This window comes from Meriones unguiculatus, assembly GCF_030254825.1.
Source record: "Meriones unguiculatus strain TT.TT164.6M chromosome 13 unlocalized genomic scaffold, Bangor_MerUng_6.1 Chr13_unordered_Scaffold_34, whole genome shotgun sequence".
Taxonomy (NCBI): Eukaryota; Metazoa; Chordata; class Mammalia; order Rodentia; family Muridae; genus Meriones; species Meriones unguiculatus.
The window spans coordinates 9,902,847-9,924,249 of record NW_026843646.1 but is presented as its reverse complement, the minus strand read 5'-3'; the positions used below and the strand labels follow the sequence as shown (position 1 = coordinate 9,924,249).

The 21,403-nt window shown below is 39.0% G+C and overlaps 1 protein-coding gene across 9 annotated transcripts in view; it reads left to right on the top strand.

The window, feature by feature from the left end:
- Nucleotides 1-366: 366 nt before the first annotated feature.
- The window catches only part of LOC110563103 (zinc finger protein 120-like), a 30,058-nt gene continuing 9,021 nt past the window's right edge, over nucleotides 367-21,403 (top strand). For 6 of the 9 annotated variants that reach the window (XR_009588950.1, XR_009588948.1, XR_009588947.1 and 3 more), the window contains exons 1-4: nucleotides 367-919; nucleotides 1,860-2,020; nucleotides 19,811-19,937; nucleotides 20,153-20,213. Coding sequence is in view for 5 of the 9 variants with exons in the window: in XM_060376203.1 (XP_060232186.1) it covers nucleotides 1,952-2,020; nucleotides 19,811-19,937; nucleotides 20,153-20,213 (257 nt within the window). In the remaining 4 variants the exon portion in view is untranslated. The other 3 variants (XM_060376205.1, XR_009588949.1, XM_060376204.1) reach the window with 3 other exon arrangements.

Sequence of the window (21,403 nt, the reverse complement as noted above, 5' to 3'; positions counted from 1 at the left end):
ACATCACTCCAGCAGTTTGTTATGTAATTACAAAAGAAACAGAGTATTAATCACTGTCAAACAAAATCGGTACAACTCATCTGATAGTGGGATTTTGGGGTTAAGAAAACTCAAGGGCCTGCAGGAATGCTAGGATGACAGGCCTGTGCTGCCACACCCAGCCTTTGTATAAATATTTGAAAGAGATTTATTATCTGTCTGACTACCAATGACGTAATCAAAGGTTCTCCAGCTACCAGGGACAGGACATTTTTTTTTACTGTAGTAGAAGGAGCAGCAACTGTGTGTTGACTTCCGGGACAGGGGGCGGGGCGATGATGTAAAAAAGCTCTTGCCCAATCGTGATCCCAAAGACGGTATGGCAGGGCAAGGAAAGTTACAGACACCAGGACTAGGGGAAAGGCTGTGTGGCTGTTTGTCTGAGGACAAAGAGGTTTCCCGCGCCTACTTCCCCGCTCCTCACCAAGCCTCTAGGTGGCAAGCTTAGGAACACATGCATTTGACGTTGGGAACATCACTCCGGGGAATCTGGGATTTGTAGTTGACATCGAGCCACGGTCCAGGCAGCAGACAGGAAGAGACACAGGCTCGTGAGTACGAACAATCCTAGGATGCATCGCTTCGCGTGTCCTAGACGCCATTTTTGTAGTTCTCAGATACAATCCCAGAAGTCCGTGCTCCAAAGCCATATTTGTAGTTTCTCGTGCACGTGGGTCTCTGCCGCAATGCATCTTGGCGTAAGGTCTCTCTGTGACTAGAAGCTTTGTGTTTATATCCCGGGGGCCAGGAAGATGGCGGGGCGGCCTCAGAGCCTCCGAGCCCGGAAGTCTCTACTCTCGGCGGGACGGATCCGGAAGCGAAGCCCGAAGGGGCGGGACTTGAGCTAGAGACACGCGGCTACTCACACAGGTTTTCCCAGGTCAGCAATCTTATCCCAAGCAGTTGTTATGGGGGGGGGAGAGGAGGGAAGAGGGAGGTTTTGGGGTTCCCCGCCTCCCTCCCCTGTCCACCGCCCCCGTTCGTCTGTCTGCCTGGAGTCTTTGAATGGCTCGGGCGTGGGGCAGAACCGCAGGCAGGGGGATGGCAGGAAGGAAGAGGCACACTCCTCCACCTCCACCAGGCCTGCGTGCATCCTGGGGGAGATGGGTGAACCCCGCCCTGGGTGAGGTTGTGCACGATCTTGTATAGGTTTTTGTGGCGCCCTCTGCTGGTCCGCGGGTGCACGAGCGGGGGGGGGGTTGAGTAGGTAAGGTGCTCTGCTGTGCTTAGTTGTTAGGGTGCTGGAGACTCAGTACAGAAGGATCTGGCCACCTCTGCTGGTTGGTCTGAAGGCATACACACATGGGCAAAGAGAAAAAGCAAGAGATGGAGGAGGAAGAAGAGGAAAGAAAGAAAGAAAAAGAAAGAAAAGAAAAGCAATGGAAGAAAGAAAGAAATCTGTGTGGTTTTTAAGAAAAACAGCCAGCTAATTGAAACTTGGGTACTATTTGGTTTTGATTTGCTGAATTTGAACCAACATACCCAGGTAAATGTGCAGGTATTCTGTAGTGATATAAGTAATTGAAGTTTTTCCACATGGTAAATAAAATATTTTCAACCACAAGGAAGGTGTAAAACATGGCAAACCAACACATTTTATTTAGAGTCCGTATCAAATAGGAATGATTTGAACTTTTTTGGAGGAAGTGTCTCATATTCAAAGACAAGCGCTATCCCTGGCTTAATGAACTTTCTCCAGTCTCCTACACCCTCCCAGTACCCAGGAGATTTTTACTTCTATAAATTCTGGATTGACAGTTTTGATTGCTCACTTCCTGCTTTGCTATGTGAAAATCATGACCCATACCCAATTCCTATAGAGATTAAACCAGAAGAAAACAATGTGACCGTTTCTGAGCCCAGCTATTCCATACGGAATGCAGTGTATGTTGTGGCCCATGCCCTCCATAAAATGCTGTTGAGCAAAATTGAAATGGGATCTAAAGAAGACAGAAACATGGACTGGCTTCTACCATGTCAGGTAAGCCTCGCTCATAAGCAAGGGAAGCATCAGGATCTTATAGTTGAAAGTACAAATTAAAATGGAAAAAGTTTCTGTCAAAATGCATGTGTATATATCTGTATCTTACATGATTTGGGGACTGAAAGCACTCATTTGAAGACAGTAAATTTGAATGTCTTTCAACAAACGTTTTCCTAGTGTGAGATGAAATTCTGTAAGATATATGTGTAAAAATATAGCAAGTTCAACAACCAACATTATTATAATTTCATGGAATATGTCCAATGCCATAAGGTATAGACTGGGGCATTATATCCAAAGCAACCAGTTCACCTAAAATACAATCTGTATTTAGGACAAAAGACCATAAGAAGATCCTTTTGTGGACAATAAATAGCCTGTCCTAGAGTCAGCAGTAACTGAAACGTAATTGCTTTCACAGATTTTTTTTATTATTAATAAAGTATGATGGAGAAACCAGAACTGTGCTCCCATTATTAAATTTTAGAACATAGACAGTGCTCATGAGCCTGGGCCTTATCTCAACGTGTTAGTGATAAATGTAATGTGTGGGTTTTAAATCAACAAGATATAAAATAGGACTCATTTACACTATGAGCCTTGGAGATCACCTTCAAATAGGTTGTCATGAAGAAGATTGTTGAGCAAGTCAATTGAACTTTTCATTCAGTCAACTTTAGGTAAATAAAAGATGAAATGTGAATGTTTGTATACTATATAATTTAGTATTATGGGAATCAGTAATATTTGACATTGATATTGACATAGTCTGTAATCATGGCTTTCAGTCCTAAAATATTAGGTAAGTGAGTGTGTCTCTTGTACAGAAAACTGAGTACCTATATAGAAGTTCTTTGTAATACGAGTTATTAATTAGTTAACACAATATTAGGTTGTGTTATTAATTTTCAGAAGTTGATTTTTGTAATCAAGATAATACTGGTGGCTGCACAAAATTGAAGTGATTCTTCCTTTTCCCTTTTATGAAATACTTTGAGGAGTATTGCAGTGAGTTGTTTGAGACTCTTGTAGAATTCATGCTGAATCTCTAGACCTAAGCTTGCTTTATTTTATTTTATTTTTCTTTTAATTGAGAGATTTTAAAATTATCATTTCTATCTTGGTTGTTATGTATCTGTTTTGATAATTTACTTCATCTTGATTTAATGTTGTTAGATTTTATACGTCTAAAAGTCTACCCATTTATTTTTTTACATTTAAATCCTTAGTTGAATGAAGACTTTTAAAATATGAACCTATGATTCTCTGCTTTCCTCAGTGCATGTTGTAGTGTCTGTTAGATCAGGATTGATACAGTTGACATGGACTTAAAAGAGAACAGACAGGCATTTCTAAAAGCAGGCTTTTTCTCTAGGACAGAACACTGATATGCTAGTATTTTGAGGGGGGGGAAGTGGAGCTTCTGTGTTGTAGTACCGGGGGCTGGAGGTCTTAAGTAGCTTGAAGGACATACTGTGGGGATTCAGTGTATAAATTTCTGGCCTTAGTCCTGCCTGTCTGTAAGTGTGTGGGTTTATTTCTGGGTATTTGATTCAATTCCGTTGACCCATAAGTCTGTTTTTCTGCCAGTACTATGCTGTTATTATTACTGTTGCTCTGTAGTATAGCTTTAGATCAGGGATGTAGATAACTTCAGAAGTTCTTTATTGTACTGGGTTGTTTTAACTATTCTGTTTTTTTTTTTTAAATATTATATTGAGAATTGTTCTTTCAAGGTCTGCAAGGAATTGTATTGATATTTTGATGGGAATTGCATTAATTTATAGATTATTTTTGATAGGATGACCATTTTTGTTGTTCTTACTGATCCATAAACATGGAAAATCTTTCCATCTTCTGATAATGTTTTCAATTTCTTCCTTCAGAGACTTGAGTTTTTTTTTCATACAGATCTTTCCCTTTCTTGGTAAGAGTTAAACCGACATACTTTGTTATTTGTGACTATTGGAAAATTGTTTCCAATAGACTATTGTTTCCTCAATTTCTTTTTTTTTATTAGATTGTTTTAACTTTATGCTGCAGATTGAACATACCCAACACTATTTTGTCTGAAAATGAATTGTTTTAATAGTGAGGTTTACAGTTTCATGAGAGGGTAAACATTACTACTCTATAATCATTCGTTTAGCAACAAGAGTGGGTGAACTGAAAATGGCATGAAAATAATGTACAACCTCATAGAAATAAGACTTTAGTATAAAGTTTAGTGAAGCAGTGCAGCTTGTTATGGTCACGTAAAAGACAGCACACTAAGTATGACTTAATTGAGAAAACAAAATGAATTGAACTGAGCAATGAATCTGAACCTGACACTGGGATCTTTTTGAACATGCAAAATAAAATCTGATATCACTAGGTTGGGATTTTCCACAGACACTGACTAAAATTAAAACCATCTTGTGTTGTTACAGTTCATGTAAAATTGCGCATATTTTCTTCCTGCATTCTGAGACATTTTGATAGAATATCTACACACAGCCTACACAGAGTTGTCATAAACCGACAGAATTGCTGTGGATCTCCACAATCTTCTCAGTAGATTTTCCATGCACTTGAAGTTACTAATGAGAAGTATCAGAATTATCATACCATTACACTTGTACCCATGGTGGCCTAAATACGAAAATAACCTCAATGCTTGTTTGTTGTGGACAAGCTGGGTGCCTAAGGAGGACATTGTGCTAAAAGAATGAAGACAATAGTAATAATTAAAGGATTGTACACTTAGAAAGAATCTCATAGTCATGCTGTATTGGGCATGAAACAGCTTATAATTACTTTTTTTTAAGACAGGGTTTCTTTTTGTATTCTTGGCTCTACTGGATCTGCTGTGTAGACCAGGCTAGCCTGGAACTCACAGAGATCCTTCTGGAAGGAGTAGGCAAACTGATTCTTAGTCTCAGGAAGGAACTTAATAAGAAACATGCTTGCAACTGTAGCCCAAGAATTGCAGGGTCCATCCCACCTTAGAAGTCAAACTTGGCAGGGACACTTATGTTGGGTTGGTTCTTCAAGAAAAATACAAAGTTTAAGGTCATGGATTCTTCCTCTGTGATTTGATTTCAGCACTGTTCCATTCATCTATGTCTGGCCCCACTGAGTCAGAGCCCCACTGAGAATACTGTGAGAGTGCATTTCAGGAAGCTGTGAGGATAAAGACTGAGTTTCATATTGTGACCACAAGATGTTGAGATACTAAGAAATGAGACACCTGCCATGGAGAGATGCATGTAGGTAGTGGAAGTAACCAAATGTGGAGATGTATGAGAAGTTACAGTTATAGGGTCACCTAAGCTCTGTGAAACTTAAGACACGTGTCTGAGATCAGCGATAGGATTTGGTGTTTGCCCTACTGGTTTTCCTGCCTTGTTCCAGTGTTCCCTCGCTATGTACACATTGCTGGCTATTGGAATTAGACAGTATATTCTGTGCCATTGTAAGCTGTAAAGATATAACTTGCTTTCTGATTTTACAAGATGCAGCAATGAAGGGATTATCTAGTGACAAAACAGACTTCAAACACTTGTGCAGTATCTGAGCTGTTTCAGACTGAGGATCATTGAAGTAAGACTAAATGTATTTTTTATCATGAGTTCACATGAGCCTATAGTGAACAGGGTTAGAATGTAGTTGATCAGTTAAAAAAGCTCCAAGTTAGGTTGATGTCTTTGAATACTTGTCTGTTTTTGTGGCTTTCATTGTGGAGCTTTTAGAACTTTTCTAGATTCTTTATTGGGTAATAGAATTGTGTGTCTACAGACTCAACCCATTTCTTATTTTTTTGTGCCTACTCTGTTGTTGAAACTAATCAGTCACATTCCTTCTTATGCTGCTATGCCTACACACTTACAAACTCTTATCAGTAAATCACATAAGATACAGTAGAAACACTTCTTATTCAGTGCTAAGCTATTTTGCTTTCCTGTTGTTTTTATGTTTTGTTGTTTTGCTTTTTTTTTTGTTTGTGAAGACAAAGTTTTTCTGTGTAGACCTGCCTGTCCTATCTGTAGATAAGTAGATCAGACAGGATCTGAACATATCTCACAGTATCATTTGATGTTCTCTGGATGTGTATATATTATGTGGTGTTCCACAAGTCTTCATGTTCTCATTAGGTAACCATTTGGCACTTCGTCTTGAAGTACTTCCTTCTATTGGAATTATGTAGTGATGCTAGATAATGTAATAGCAATGAGATTTATTTTAAAAAATTCTGTGTTGTGTGTGTTTGTGCGTGTATGTAATTTATTTTAAGGGTTTATTGATCAGAGCAGATATATAGAGAGTGGAAGCAAACTTTGTGGGGTCTGATTTTGCCTGCCATCATATGGTGATCAAACATCATGTTGCCAGGTTTGTACACCGTGCACCTTTCCCACTGAGCCATCTCACTGAGTCTGAAATATCATTGGTTGAAACATTACATCATAAAAGATTTTCTTCTTTAAAATTATAATCATTGTCATCTAAGGATGGAGAAAAATAGGACAATTTGAATAAGTCATTTGCAAAGAAAGGGATATATTGCTATATTTTTGATTGTTTTAGTTTATTTTATCAGTATGTCATGGGTTCATCAATAGCTGCAACCAGACCACTCAAATGCCAGACTCAGACACATAGTAGTTTATTGAATGCTGAACAAAAACTGACTGGTCAGGACACTGTCTAGATTCAGGAACTAGATTGTGACATCAGTCTTTTCCAAAGGTAGGCCTCTCCTAAGAAAACTCATAACCAGATCACAACCATATAACCAGGTGGGAAGCAAGGGGAGGGTAGCATGACCTCATTTTGCCTTGGTAAATACAAGAAGAATCAATTTTGTTTCAAGTGTATTGTGTCTAGGTAGTAGACAATGTGTTTTAAGCTGATTAGTTGGGATATAGGCTTAGGGACTTTACAGTTCCCCATCATTCTGGGAGAAAGGAACATAGCAGGGTGTTGTGGTTTTGTTTAAGTAGAGCATATGTGATTAATGAAAGCAGAATGCTTAACAAGTATTGAATTTTAAGTAAAAGGCTGTTCAAGCTCTCCAGATGGCAGAGCCTGAGAACGTGAAGTTAATTCCACCTTCTGGTCAAAATGGATACTTAACAACAAAATGACCATAGTTATGTTAGGCAGTAAGGCCAGACATACCTGGACATGTCTCAATGTTAGTATGTCTAAACAATTAAACAGTAGTTCATAACATTTCTCAGGCAGGTCTAAGGATTGGTTGATGGGAAGCCCTGGACAGGTACTGAGAGAGGGGTCCTGGGAAAGATGTACAGGGATCCTGATCCTGTGTGAGGAGTCATGAGGAAGAGCTTGATAGTTGCTCTTGCAGAGGACCTGAGTTCACTTCGCAGCACCCAGGTTTCATGGCTCATGGTCATCTGTAACTCCACGTTTAGGGTATCTGATGTCTCTTTTGGCCTGTTAATGCAGTGAAATTATTTAAAATTTAATATTTCAATTTAAATTCTCATATTTATTTATTTATTTATTGTTATTCAAGACAGGGTCTCACAGCCCTGGCTGCCCTGGAATTGCTCTATAGCCGAGGCTGGACTTGAACACACGGCTATCTGTCTTCCTCTGCCTCCAAAATCCCGGATTATAGACTTTATTAGTTAGTTTGTTTGTTTTAGTTCCCGACGTGTGTTTGTCATCTGTGGAGGCAGAGGAAGTCACAGGATCCTGTGGAAGTGGACCAGCTGCTGTGTGCCACCCTAAGTGAGTACTATGAATCAAAGTTAGGTTTAATTTTAGAATAACAGGAAGTGTTCTTATCCATTGAGCCATTCCTTTAGCACTGTAAGTTTTTTATTTTTATTCGATATAAGTAATTTATATTATTATTACGGGAATCAGAGGATGTAGGTCAGTGGTAGAAAGCATGCTAAGCATGTATGAGAGCAAAGATTTCATCCTCCATGCCAAAAAAAACCCCCTTGTTTTGTTTTGCTTTTCCTTTTCAGATAGGACCTCATTTATCTGAGGGGGGTCATAAACTCACTAGCCAAGGATACCTTTGAATGTCTGATTATTCCACCTGTACCTCCTAAGTGATTTGATTACGGGCAGTGACACCATGTCAAGTTTTATGTGGTGTTATGCTTAAACTCACAGATTCATGCATGCTAGGGAAGCACTGTACCAACTGAGCCCCATCTCCAGTCCATTTTTTTCTGTGAAGTCACAGAAAAAAAAATCTCATTACATTTTCTAAAATTCTTTAATTTTCTTTAATTCTCAATATTCTTGACACCCTTCCACCTGTGGGACAGATTGTGTTCTGCTGCATGTTGAATAATGGGCTGTGCAGCTATTTGCCTTAATTCCAGGAGGAAAAGGGAAATTGCCTACTGAGTGCTGGAAGACAGAAGGTAGGATAGGGGAGGACAGGCACAAATGATCTGAAGATCTGGAAAAGGTGTGGCCCTGAAATGAAATCCAAGGCCAGAAATCACTGAACCTTCTCCCTTCAGTACACTGTAACCCTAAGGGAGGTGCCCATGTTACTTAAGACTCACTGGCCAATCAGGACCTTGAGGCCATCCCTCCAGTCAGAGGAAGAGGTGGGTTTTCTGAGAGCCATGCTACATGTTTGCTCTGTAGCTGTGCAGGCTTGAATGGTTGGTGTTCTGTGGTCTGAACACAGTTGCTCTGTGCTGTGAGGGAATTTCAGGCGAGTTCCAAAGACAGAACGTGGTGAGTATGTGGCCACTGTCCACAACCTGGTGGAGCAGGACCCTGAAAACCAGGACCTGCATGTAGGGTCCTTCCTGGTGCTTGGTGGAAACCTGCAGCCAGAAGCAGCCATGGGAGAGATCCCTTGTTCTATCCCTGAATTTGCAGTGAGGCATCACTATTGAGTTCAGGTGGAAGCCAAGAAAACTCACTCAAGGAACAGAAGGTTAAAATGAAAGCTTCATTTTTTGATCACAGGGAGTCGGCTAGTTCTATATCTGAAAGGTCCCTGAGGGGGTAAGCTTTGTTATATTTTTAAAGGGTTAAATCCACAGAGCTAGGGCCCCTTGGTCAGTATCCTGGTCATTCATTGCAATTTTAAAACTGTGGGTTAAGCAAGGGAGTTTCTGTTGGAGGCTGCACTGATCCAGGACACCTGGCCTCCAGGCCTTTAACTCTTTCCCCAGACTTTCAATCTGTAATCCAAGGCCCTTAATTTATATCCCTTGACATTTGGTCTGGAGCTCAAGGTGATAAGAAGTATGTCCTTTGTCCATAGGAAGGGAGGGCTTTGTAAGTAATGTATTTTTACAATTTAGGCACCTCAGTTAAGGTAAGGTTAACCAGTTAACAGATAATTAGGGAAATATTTCAAGGGGCTGGCTGAGAGATACCTTGCAAGCATGGGAATGCAAAGTTAGTTCGACCTTGCTATCAAAACGGAGGAGCAAAATACAACAGTTGCTTGGAGAAGGCTGGGCTCTGGAGGCTGCCTCCTTACACACTATGGGGCTGCATGTTCACAAAATATTTCAGCAGGGGCTTGAACATAGAAGTGTCTTCGGTAGGATGCAAACTCAGAAGGCTAGTTTCTTTAGTATTTTCTAAAAGTTCTGCCCTTGGCATTTAACATGTAGGTGCAAGATCGTTTAGAGGTAATTTGTGGGGGTTGTAAATAGTGTGTGTTTAAGTAGCACTTCAGTATAAAGCTGTGATGTAATGAGTAGAATTGTTGATGTAAAAGATTTATCAGTGCTTAGGAGATAGGAAGTCACACCAAGTAGAATTTACCTAAGGGCTGTTTAAAAACATCCCAGAGATAAGAAGCATGGCAACTAGGCCTGTTAGAGATTAGGGTGCTAGGAAACACATGTTTGCCTATGAGGACTGTCAAGAATTTATCTCCAACTCATAAACAAGGAAACAGCCCTGATTCATAGCAACTATTGGCCCATGTCCATGTGAAAGATGAGACATCTAACAAGCTGCTTAATAAACCATTATAGAATCACAGCCAACACTAAAGCCTGGAGTGCCATAAACCTGCAGTTTTCTTTTTGAGAAAAGCATGGTTCTGCAGCATGGCCAAGAAAGACATCTAATGACACCCATTTGAACAGGGAAATCATTGTTGTGTTGAAGACTGGCCAGATCAAACAAAACTTTCCCTGAGTTCTGCATGTATGAAGAATGACATAACTGCTTCTCACACTCCCTCTCATATATGTTTGACAGGGCCAGGACAGCATTGACCTTGGGAGATCTCCCCAAGATTCTGAGGTCTTGATAATAAAACAGAGCTCTTTTTCTAAAACCATGTATGTTTTTGGGTGAGCAATGGAGCCAAGGCCTTTGAGGAGGTATTGCTTCAGATTCTGAGAACCAAACTATTCTCATCTCATGTAGCTATAGTAATCAGTGCCAAGGCCACTGTGGTCTTGGTAAATAATGTTCCCCTGGTGCAGCAATGTTTTTATTAAACTCCTTATTTTATCCCATTGTATGAGAGTTTCTGATCAATTCGTAGATGTCTCTTATATCCTTCCATTTGTCCCCTGGACGTAGTATAGAAGATGCTATTCCTCTAAAGAAGCTTAGTTATGATAAGACATAGCTTGTTCAAGACCTTCCCATCCAAGCTTTTATACTTTCTATCTTCTGCTTTTCCTATCCTATGAAACCTCTGAGACCTTCCACTTATGACTCTGGCACTGAAGAATGACCTGCTGTATTCGTGGAGTGCAGTACATAAATAATCCTAGGAATGTATTTGTTGAGCAAATATCCCATCTGCCTCAGTGGCTACACTTGGAATCTCTAGACAATATTCAAATTAATGTATTACCTGGGGCCTGAACTTAAAATAGACATAAGGATGTCTTCATACAGGGAATTCAAAATCTTTTCTAATTTCTCTTGACTTTTAGCATGAACTAGAGCTGGATACATGCTACTATTAAAGAGATTTTTTTTTTTTTTTACTTCACCATTTAATTGTATTTGGAGTACTTTCTCCATGGAGAGGCATATGGAGGACAGGCACAAATGATCCTAAATTCTACAAGAGCACATCTTCAGCCTTTGAAAAATTTTTCTGAGGCAAGCTTTGTTAACTCGGGTCACATTGATCCCAGTCTATTGCTCCACAGAGCAATGACCTAGCTTTTCTCCTTGTTCAAATTCCTAAATTCTTAAGTTAAAGGCTGTACCACAGCAGAATTTTAAAAATTACTCATTTGAGTCATATAATGAGCTCTCTATTTTTTTGTGCAGAGGAAAGACAGGTTTGAAAAATGAAGGTCAAACATCTAGATGTTTTCAACATTGCTTTCTAAATTTAATTTTTTTTATATATTTTACAAATATTTTAGAAACTGGTGTCAAGAAAGAAATGTGGATCACACTTCATCAATAGTTGACCAGCACCTTTTACCCTTCCCAGAAATAGCAGCCAGAATGCTGTGGCTTAAGGAACTCAATTCCAGGGTATAAAAGGAGTATCTGAACAGAGATGTCTCAAGTGTGCATGGTGTTATGCAATTAGATAGGGCAGATTTCGCATCTTGTGCTGTAATCAGTGTGGCAGGAAATAGACATTAAATTACTATTTAATTTTTGTTGTTGTTATATATATATTTGTTGTTGTTGTTTTAACATTGTTGGACCCAACTACCAAGAAGGGCATGAAGGAGACTTGGAGCCTGATTGATGCAAACTGCAAGAGGTTTATTCAAGCCAATGCGATGGGGCTGCCTGCATCCAAGTGGGAGATGGCTCCAAGGAACAAAAGCTTTGGGTTTTTATAGGGAGAAACCGCAAGCAGGGAGTTACATTCCTTGGTGTTACAGGATTAGGTGAAAGGGTCTATAGGGAAGTTGACTTTTAAAATGATTTGTCTGTTTTAGGCGCCAAGTCCAGTCGGTCCTGGCCTGGCCATCTGGAGGATATCTGATCATGAACAACTTATGGAATGACCTGTAATGTCCTGATTTGGATGTTGCTATGGGTTGGGGGAGCCTATTAACACATCTTGTGGTTTCTCTGAGAAGCGGGGCTACGTGATTCTGGTCACATGCTATGGGCTGTCTGGAAGGGAAACTGGGGCTATCTGGGTTGGTTGTCAGGTAATGGTATCTTGCAAGTGCAGACCTGGTTACTCTTTTACAACAGGGCGGGTCTGGGGGGGGTCTATCTCAACTTGCCTGTGTCCTTATCTCTGCCTGTGTCCTTTTGCTTTCTGGAAAATTACTGAGAGAACTTACTTTGACATGGGGCCTAAAATTCAAAATGGAGTTTATGATGTTAGTCTGACTCTTTTAACATTATTGGCTGATGGTGCTGGATTGTAGGGTTTTTGTACATTTCAAGTATATGCTGTTGTTCTGATCTTTATCCACAGCAATAACTGATTTTTTAAAAATGCTGAGTATTTCTCAGGTAAACAGCATATGTTTACCACACTAATACTACCCGACTCTTCAGAGTCATTCGATTCCAGGTACATGACATTCTTCCAAACTCTCTGTTTTGAAGTTTTTGAATGAATGAATATGAGTATTTTGCCTATATGCAGGTAGAATAATAAGCTGTGCAATATATGCACCTTGATTCCAGGAGAAAGAGGGAAAGTGCCTACTGAGTACTCAAGACAGAAGGTAGGCTATGGAGGATAGGCACAGATGATCCTGAAATAGAAATCTCTGCAGATCCAGAAAAGATAGGGTCCTGAAATGGAAGCCTGGGCCAGGAATCACTGAGCCTGGTCCCTTTAGTATACTACTCTAAGGGAGGTGCTCATGTCACTCAAGACTCACTGGTGAATCAGGATGCTGAGGCCATCCCTCCAGTCAGAAGAAGAGATGGGTTCTTCCTGGTGCTATGCTGCCTGTTCACCTCTGTAGCCAGGCAGGCTTGAATGGTTGGTGTGCTGTTGTTATACCCAGTTTGCAAGCCCCCAAAAGATCTACTGGAATTGACTCCATTGCAAAACACAGGAGGGTCTTTTTATTACAAGCTCGAGCCAGGGGGCCACCCTTTATAAAGACATTGGGGCAAGTGACAACCCGCCCCCCGCTCCAGAAGAATAAGGTTTTTAAAGGAACAAAAATGCAAGCAGGGTAGTACAAGTCTGTTGTTACAGGATTGGGTAAGAGGAACAAAAATGCAAGCAGGGTAGTCTCTAGGGAAGCTGACATTTAAAATTATTGGTCTGTTTTTAGGTGCCAAGAGTGCAAATGGTCAGGCCTGGCTACCTGGGAGACATCTGACCTATGGTACTGCCCTATTACATGCAGGTTTTCTTAGGGGCTATGGGATTCCAGTCACACCCTGAGGTTTATCTGGGTGGTTGACTGCTGTTGGCCCTCTGCTCTGAATGGAATGTGGTCTGGTGATTCTGCCCCAGCCCCAGGAATAAACTCTAAGTTTTTAAACCTTTCACTAGGAGGGTATTTCAGGAGAGTTCTGAAGTCACAACATGGTGAGTGTGTGGCCACTGCCCCAACCTGGTGAAGCCGGTGGCTGAACAGCAGGAACTGTCCTTCCTGGGCAGGGTGGGAGCCTGCAGCCAGAAACAGCCATGTAAGAGATCTCTTGTCCTAGCTGGGAACTCAGTGGGGGCATCTGAATATCTTCACTATATTGTTTTTGTTGTGGAAGCCTAAAAAACTCACTTCAGGAACAGAAGGTTAAAATGAAAGCTTTATTTACTGATCTCAGGGAGGCGGCTAGTTCTGTATCTGAAAGGTCCACGAGGGCATAAGCTTTGTTGTATTTTTGAAGTATTAAATCCACAAAGTGAGTGGCCCTTGGTCAGTGTCGGGGTCATCCAATCAAATTTTAAAATTGTGGGTTAATCAAGGGAGTCTCTGTCAGAGGCTGTGCTGATCCAGGATACCTGGTCTCAAGGCCTTTAACTTTTTTTCCAAAACGTTAGGTCTTGAATCCAAGGTCCTTAATTTGTCTCCCTAGACATTTGGTTCAGAGCACAAGGTGCTAAGGCAACAAAGAAGTGGGTCTTTCTATAGTGGCGGCTTTATGAGTGACATATTTTTACAATTTAGGCACCTTTGTTAAGGGAACAGCAAATTTAACCAGATAACAGGTATTTAGGAAAATGATTCAAAGGGCCAGGTGGGAGACTGCTCTTCAAACTTGGGAATGTGAAGTTGTTTTAACGTTGGTAGCAAAATTGGGGAGTAAAATGGAAGAGTTGCTTGGAGAAGGCTGGGCTTTGGATGCTACCTCCTTACATACTATGGGGCTGCATGTTCACAAAGTATTTGCATCAGGGGCTTGAAAATAGGAATGTCCTTGGCAGGATGCAAACTCCGATAGGCCTAGTTTCTTTAGTATCTTCTAAAAGTTCTGCCCTTGGCATTTAACATGTAGATGTAAGATTCACTTGGAGTTAATTTTTTGGAGGTTGTAAAAAACATGTAAATAGCATGTCATTATAAATCTGTGATATAAACAAGTAGAAGTGTTGGTATAAAGGAGTTGCCATTGCTTAGGAGACAGGATGTCACACCAAGTAGAATTTAGTTAGCTAAGGGATGATTTAAATCATCCCATAGATAAGTAGCATGCCAACCAGGCCTGTTAGAGACTAGAATGCTAGGAAACACGTTTGTCCATGAAGACTGTCAACAAATTTATCTCCAGCTCATAACTAAGGAGACGGTCCTGATTCATAGCAACTATTGTCCCATCTCCATGTCAAAGGAGAGACATCTAACAACCTGCTTAATGGGCCATTACAGAATAACAGCTAATATTAAATCCTGGTGTGCCAGGATTTTGAGAAAAATCATAGTTTTGCCACATGGGCAAGACATCCCCATTTGAACATCACTGTTGTGTTGAGAGTAATAGTTACCAATTCCAAGGCCATTGTGGTCTTGGAAAATAATGTTCCCCTTGTGAAGCAATGTTTTTATTGGACACCTTATATTTTATCTCATTGTATGAGAGTTTCTGATCAATTCATAGATGTCTGTTTCCTTCCCTTTCTTCCCCGGAAATAATATACAATATGCTAGTCTTCTAAAGAAGCTTAGTTATAAGACATAGCTGGTGCAAGACCTTCCCACTCTGGATATTATATTTTCTACCTTCTACTTTTTTTTCATTTGAAACCACTGAGACCTTCCACTGATGACCCTGGTACTGAAGAATGACCTGCTGTATTAGGGGAGTGGTTCTTGGAATATCTTTGCTGTTCAAATCTCCCATCTGCCTCATTGTCCAGAGTTGGAATAAGTAGTCCATATTGAAATGGTTTAATATATTAATATATAACCTTTGGCCTGAAACTAAAAGTGACTTAAGGATGAATGCATATATGGAATTCAAATCTGTTCTATGCTGTCTTCTATTTTAGTATGAACTAGAGCTGGATACATGCTACAATTAAAGAGAAATTTCTTACTTAATATTTTACATGTATATGGAGTGGCTTTTCCCTGGTAAGGGATACTATGTAACTGCTGCACCTTTTGCGTTCTGAAAAAAAAAATTCTGAGAAAAGCTTTGTTGCCTTAGGTCACATTGATTCTGGTGATGCTCCACAGAAAATGACCTTGCCGTCCTCTTGATTAAAATTCCTAATTTCTTACGTTAAATGTTGTACCACAGGAGAGTTTTTAAGTTAGTCAGTTAAGTCATTTAGTGAGGTTTCCATTGTAGTAACAAGAAAATGATTTGCATGTGGAGCGTGTGTTTGTCCTTCAGACCAGAAAAGGAGGAAAAAATGACTGTATATCCTATAGAGTGAACCATGATAGACAGTAGATAGATCACAGACTAAAGTGTAAGTGATTCAATGACTGCTGTCACCATTGTGAAATGAAACCTGACTGAGGTGGGATGAAAGATTTTATAATTACCTACCATGTATTAATTCAAGCCTAAAAATGAAAACAGACAAGGTTAGTGTATATACATTTTAGGGAGGTTATGTTGAACCAAAGAATACTGAATCTCTAGTTAAGGGACTATTCTTTATTGCACTGGAGACATAATTCTTATTGACATAGTTAAGTCACATGAATAATATAAGACAGACAGCATTGGCTATAGCTGTGTCACATTACAGACCTCAGTAGCTAACATGACACATAGTGTGTTGATTATTTTTTTCAGTTTATAGCAATATGTTCTGTAGCTCACTTTTGCTGCTATTTATTTGAGAATTGTTTTGAGCTCCCAATCCTGCTTCTGCTGCCCAGTGCCTGGAAGACTTTCATGTAACTCCATCCAGGCTGGGCCATGACTGGTCATTGAGAAAAAGATGGGGAGGAAGAAAGTGACAGCTTTCCTGCTTTGAAGGTAGTTGGAATTAGCAATGAGTAATCAAAAAATCTATAGAGGACAATCACTGAAGTTGAACCTGGTCAGGCAAATCAAGAATCTGTATATGGAACAGAACTTATGTCTAGAAATGAAGTTGTTGTAGTTAGACTCATTCAACCAACACAGAAGATCTTGACAAAGTATTGTGGCTGTGTCTAGCAGGAATGTTATTTTCCTGTCTAAAACTGCACAGTCTGGGAGGAAAGGTGTGAGTCAGACACGGTATACTCTAATACATGTGTATCTAGAGTCTGGAGATAACTGGACCATAAATCCTTTCTCAACATTTAAAAATCATTTTGTGAATATAGTTAAAACATTTTAATATTCTCATTCCTTCCTACTGTTAAGTCTTAATCCCTAGGAACAAAGGCTGATGTGACTATTTGAAATATCAAAACAGCTATGCCAACCATGATACCTCATTCCCTACCAAGGTAATGGTTGGCATGCCCTGTCCTCTAGCCCAAGATTTGTGTAGCCCTTCTCACATTTGCCTTTCTTTTACGTAATTCAAACATTTTGCTTACTTTTTTTTTTAATTTATCTTTTACCATCCTAGACTATTGGTCTGGCTTCCCCCTCTTCTCTCTTCCCTCCCTTAAGAAGTCTCAGAGTCATGTCCACTCTCGGTGCACTCTGATATGCCAGACTGTGGGCATGCTTTCTGTTTTATATATAATAATCTTTTTACTGCACCATACTTAGGAGGAGTCATGTTCTTTCCTCTATTTTTCGTTCACCTCTCGTTTACTATTACTTACTTTAAAATTCATAGCCACATTTCACCTTCACTTGTTATTCCTTCACTTGTTGTTGATTGAAGATTTGCTGTTGAGAGTAGTGTATACAGAGAAAGTTGTTCATAGGATTCAGTGGAAAATACACTCCATGAAAAATTAAGCGAGAGGTCATTTGTTTGGTGATGTGTTCCCAAATCTTTCTTATCTTGCTCATGTCCTAAGAAATTAATTAAGGTAGAATTAGAAAATTGGGTGCTGATTTCTTGATGTAATATTGAATCAGTTAGATGGATATTACTAGTGAAGATTACATTAAAGATTGTAAACTAGAACAACAATTGGTCAGAAATAAATGTAAATCCTGGTTTGTAGAGTAAAATAGAACTGTGAATTTTCAGATGGCAGTCAAGTGCTAAAACAGAGGCAGGTATTTTCAAGGGATTTATCACCATTAAAGAAAAGGCCCTTGCTTTGGATTCAAGCCTTAGAAAGTTCTCAGGAAGGAACTTCATCGAAATGTGCGGCATCTGTGTTCCAAGAATGTCAGGGTCTACCCAAACTTTATGTTGCTCTGATTCTTCGAACAAGAAAGATATAAAACTTAAGGTCACGATTCTTCCTCCGTGCTTTCAATTCAAAACTGTTCCAGCCATCTGAATTCGGCAGAGTCAGAGCAGCAATGGGAATATTGTGAGAGTGCATTGCATGAAGCTGTGAGGATGGAAACCGAGTTGTAAGTTGTGACCACAAGATGTTGAGATAACTAAGCAATGAGACATCTGTCATGGAGAGACATATAGATAATGGAAGTAACCAACTGAGAAGTTACAGTTTTAGGGCCACCTAAGCACTATGAAACTGAAGACACATGAGGTCAATGACAACATTTGGTGTTTGCCCTGCTGGGTTTCCTATCTTGGTCCAATCTTCCCTCACTATACAAATTGCTCTCTATTGGAATTAGACAGTATATTCTGTGCCACTGTGTGTTTTAAAGATAGAACTTACTTTCTGATTTTATAAGGTGTAGTAATAAATAGAATATCTAGTGTCAAAACAGACTTTGGACATTTGAACATTATCTGAGCTGTTGCAGACTCTGATGACTGTTGAATTAAGACTAAATGGATTTTCATTATGGGATGACCATGAGCCTATAGTGACAGGCTTTAGAATGTAGTTGATTGTATCAAAAAGCTCCCAGATAATATGATGCCTTTGAATACTTGTCTCTTCTTTGTGGAGTTTATGGAAGGAGGAAACTTTCTAGATTTTTCTAGATTTGAGTGACTATGGACTCAATCCATATTCTGATCTTGGTGTCTACTGTGTTGTCATTGAAGCTGATAAGTCTGCTCCTTTCTGGCGCTGTCATACCTCAACCATTATAAACTCCAGTGCTAAATAACATACAATATAATGAGAAGCAAGTGTTACTCAGTTTTAAGCTATTTTGGTAGTTTGATGTTATTATAGATTTAATTTCATTCATTAATATATATATAGTGAAAATATATATATTGAAGAGAATGTTTGTTTGCTTAGACCTGGCTGTCCTGAAAGTAGATATGTAGGTCAGACAACCATTGGAATTAGCAATCCACTTGACTGGCTCCACAGTGCTGGGATTAAAATGTAGGCCGGCATGCCTGCGATTTTTGTTTCATTTTGTTTTGTTTTTATATTATTGGCTATAGGTCTTAAAATGTAGGGTTTTGTGCATGTCAAGCATATGCCCTTGTTCTGATCTTCATCCATGTCCACATTTAAATTTGGAAATCTGTCATAGGTATATATTATTTCTCAGGGTGGCATATTTTTACAGCAATAATATTGTTAGAGTGTTCGGAGTCATTGCATTCCAGGTGCATGACATTCTTCCTATAGTTTTGTTTGTTTTCAAGTTTTTGAATGAATATGTGTATTTTGTCTGTATGCATGAATATGAAACTTCTTTTCTCATGTGTACCTCACAGTAGTCAGAAGATGGTCTTAGATACCCACAGCTTGGAGTAATGGATAGTTGTGAGCCTCCATGTAAATACTGACAATATATCCAAATTAATTGCAAGATCAGCAGGAGCTCTTTACTGCTAAGCCATTTGTCCTGCCCTATCTTGCTTATTTATGGTCAAAATTTTCAGTGCCAATATTTTATTTTTTAATTTATTACTCTTCAAGCATGCATTTCCTTTTAGTAAGATCTTATTAATTGTATAGTTTAAACTGGGTCCCTTCAGGTTTTTAGAAGATGATATATTATTCTTTGTAAGAACATCTGTGAACATCACTGTATTCTTTCTATCTTTTTTGTTTATTTGATTTTTGCAGAGGAGACAGAGTCCTAGAACACATCGCCTGAGACAATGTGCTCAGCTTGTCTGTTAGTTTTAGTAGTTAGAAATTGTTCTTATAATTTGTCTGATGTGCGCTTAGTACATTTCTGTCTATCTCCCACCACCACCATGCCTCTCTGTTAATTGGCATTTCTCTTATCAGGCTATATTCTATTTTAAAGGAGTAGAAATTACAAAGGTAAACCTCATTATTCAGTTGCCTTCTAAAATGACTTAGTGATTATGTTAGAACTTCTGTGGCAACAACTATAGTTGGTGAAGCACCAGAATTACATGAGTACATTGTCAATGGAGTATATATTTACAGTGTTGTCATTTTCATGCTTTCTTTTGTACACATGTATGGGATATTTCAGGATGTAGTGACTTATGATGATGTGCATGTGAACTTCACTCGGGAGGAGTGGGCTTTGCTGGATCCTTCCCAGAAGAGTCTCTATAAGGATGTGATGCTAGAGACCTACAGGAACCTGTTTGCTATAGGTAAGACTGTGAATTTACTTTCAGTTTTTAAAACAAGGGCACAACTGTTGTTGCTGGTGCTACTGCTGTTGTTAATGTTCTGTAACTTTAATTGAGAAGGTTGAAGAATGATATGCAAAGATCAGGCTTGGTTCTAAAGTTCACTGAAGATAGTAACTTAAAATATGCGTAATTATGAATAATATCACATATATTTTCTGATATACATATTTTAGGCTTCAATTGGGAAGACCATAATATTGAAGAACATTGTCAAAGTTCTGGAAGACTTGGAAGGTAATTTTCATGTGCAAGAGATGTGAATATGAGTTTTCTGAATGCCTCTAAGGAAATTTCAATGCTTCCTAGGAGTGTTAAAGAAAAGCGTTAGTGTGAAAAAAAAAAACTAACAAAAAACCGCACTACTTCAAGTGATTACAAAATCCTCACAAATCCAAAATCTGAATGGAATTCCTTCAAGAACTCAAACAAGGAAAGGGTTCAGTCACAGATGTTACCATTTGAACCATAGCCCCATGAGAGCTATGATGTTGAACTGTCAATCTGTATCATCTCCTGCAACATAAACATTGCAAAATGTATACACATTGAATAGGTGATAAGGATGTGTCCAAAATCTTCCAGTTAGCAAATAGTCCAGAATAAATCATTTGTTCCTTACATGCTTTTAAAACATAGCCAACTTTAGTGAAGGGGCCCTTTATGGGATTCAAAAATGTTGTTGTGGAAAAACATTAATCCATATAGTACCTATCTATGAGGATCAAAATAGCAATCGGTGAATGTGAAAACTCTTTCATTCGTTATTTTTTTTGAAGTGGTATTATAATGGTCAAAGTGGATACAAGCTACGTGAGCATGGAGATCCTGAAAATAGCAACATACCTCTCCCAGAACAATAAGGAGATATATAGTAGTTCCCACTGTGACTACAATTTCTAAATGTGATACAAGTTTAATTACTTTATTATTAAATATTAGTTAATAATGACTAAATTATTAGTGAAAAAGTAAACAAAACAAAACAACAACAACAAAAAACCCACAGCCCAAGCTATAACAACAAGAATCTTATAGTGTCTCCAGGATCACCTCTTTGTAGAGGCTTTTCTTGGAATGAACCTAGCAATGCCTACTTTTCCCACATGGCATTCACATATATATCACCACAGGTAAGTGCCTTCTAAAATACCCAATGCATGTGTACAGCAGAGAGTCTGACAGTTCTAACACTATAAATCTATACTTCATTTTTGCTTACCTAATTAATTATGAATTATTAATAAGTCAAATTTGAACTTCTTTCACATTCAGAAAATCTACTCTAAGTGGGGGACTACTAATAAATACAATTAATTAGTTTTCCAACATCATTGGGAATACATCCACAATCTCATGCTGTGGAAAATTTCTGTAAATACAAAAAACGTGGAAATTCATCTGTTTGTTTTGATTCACTTTACTGA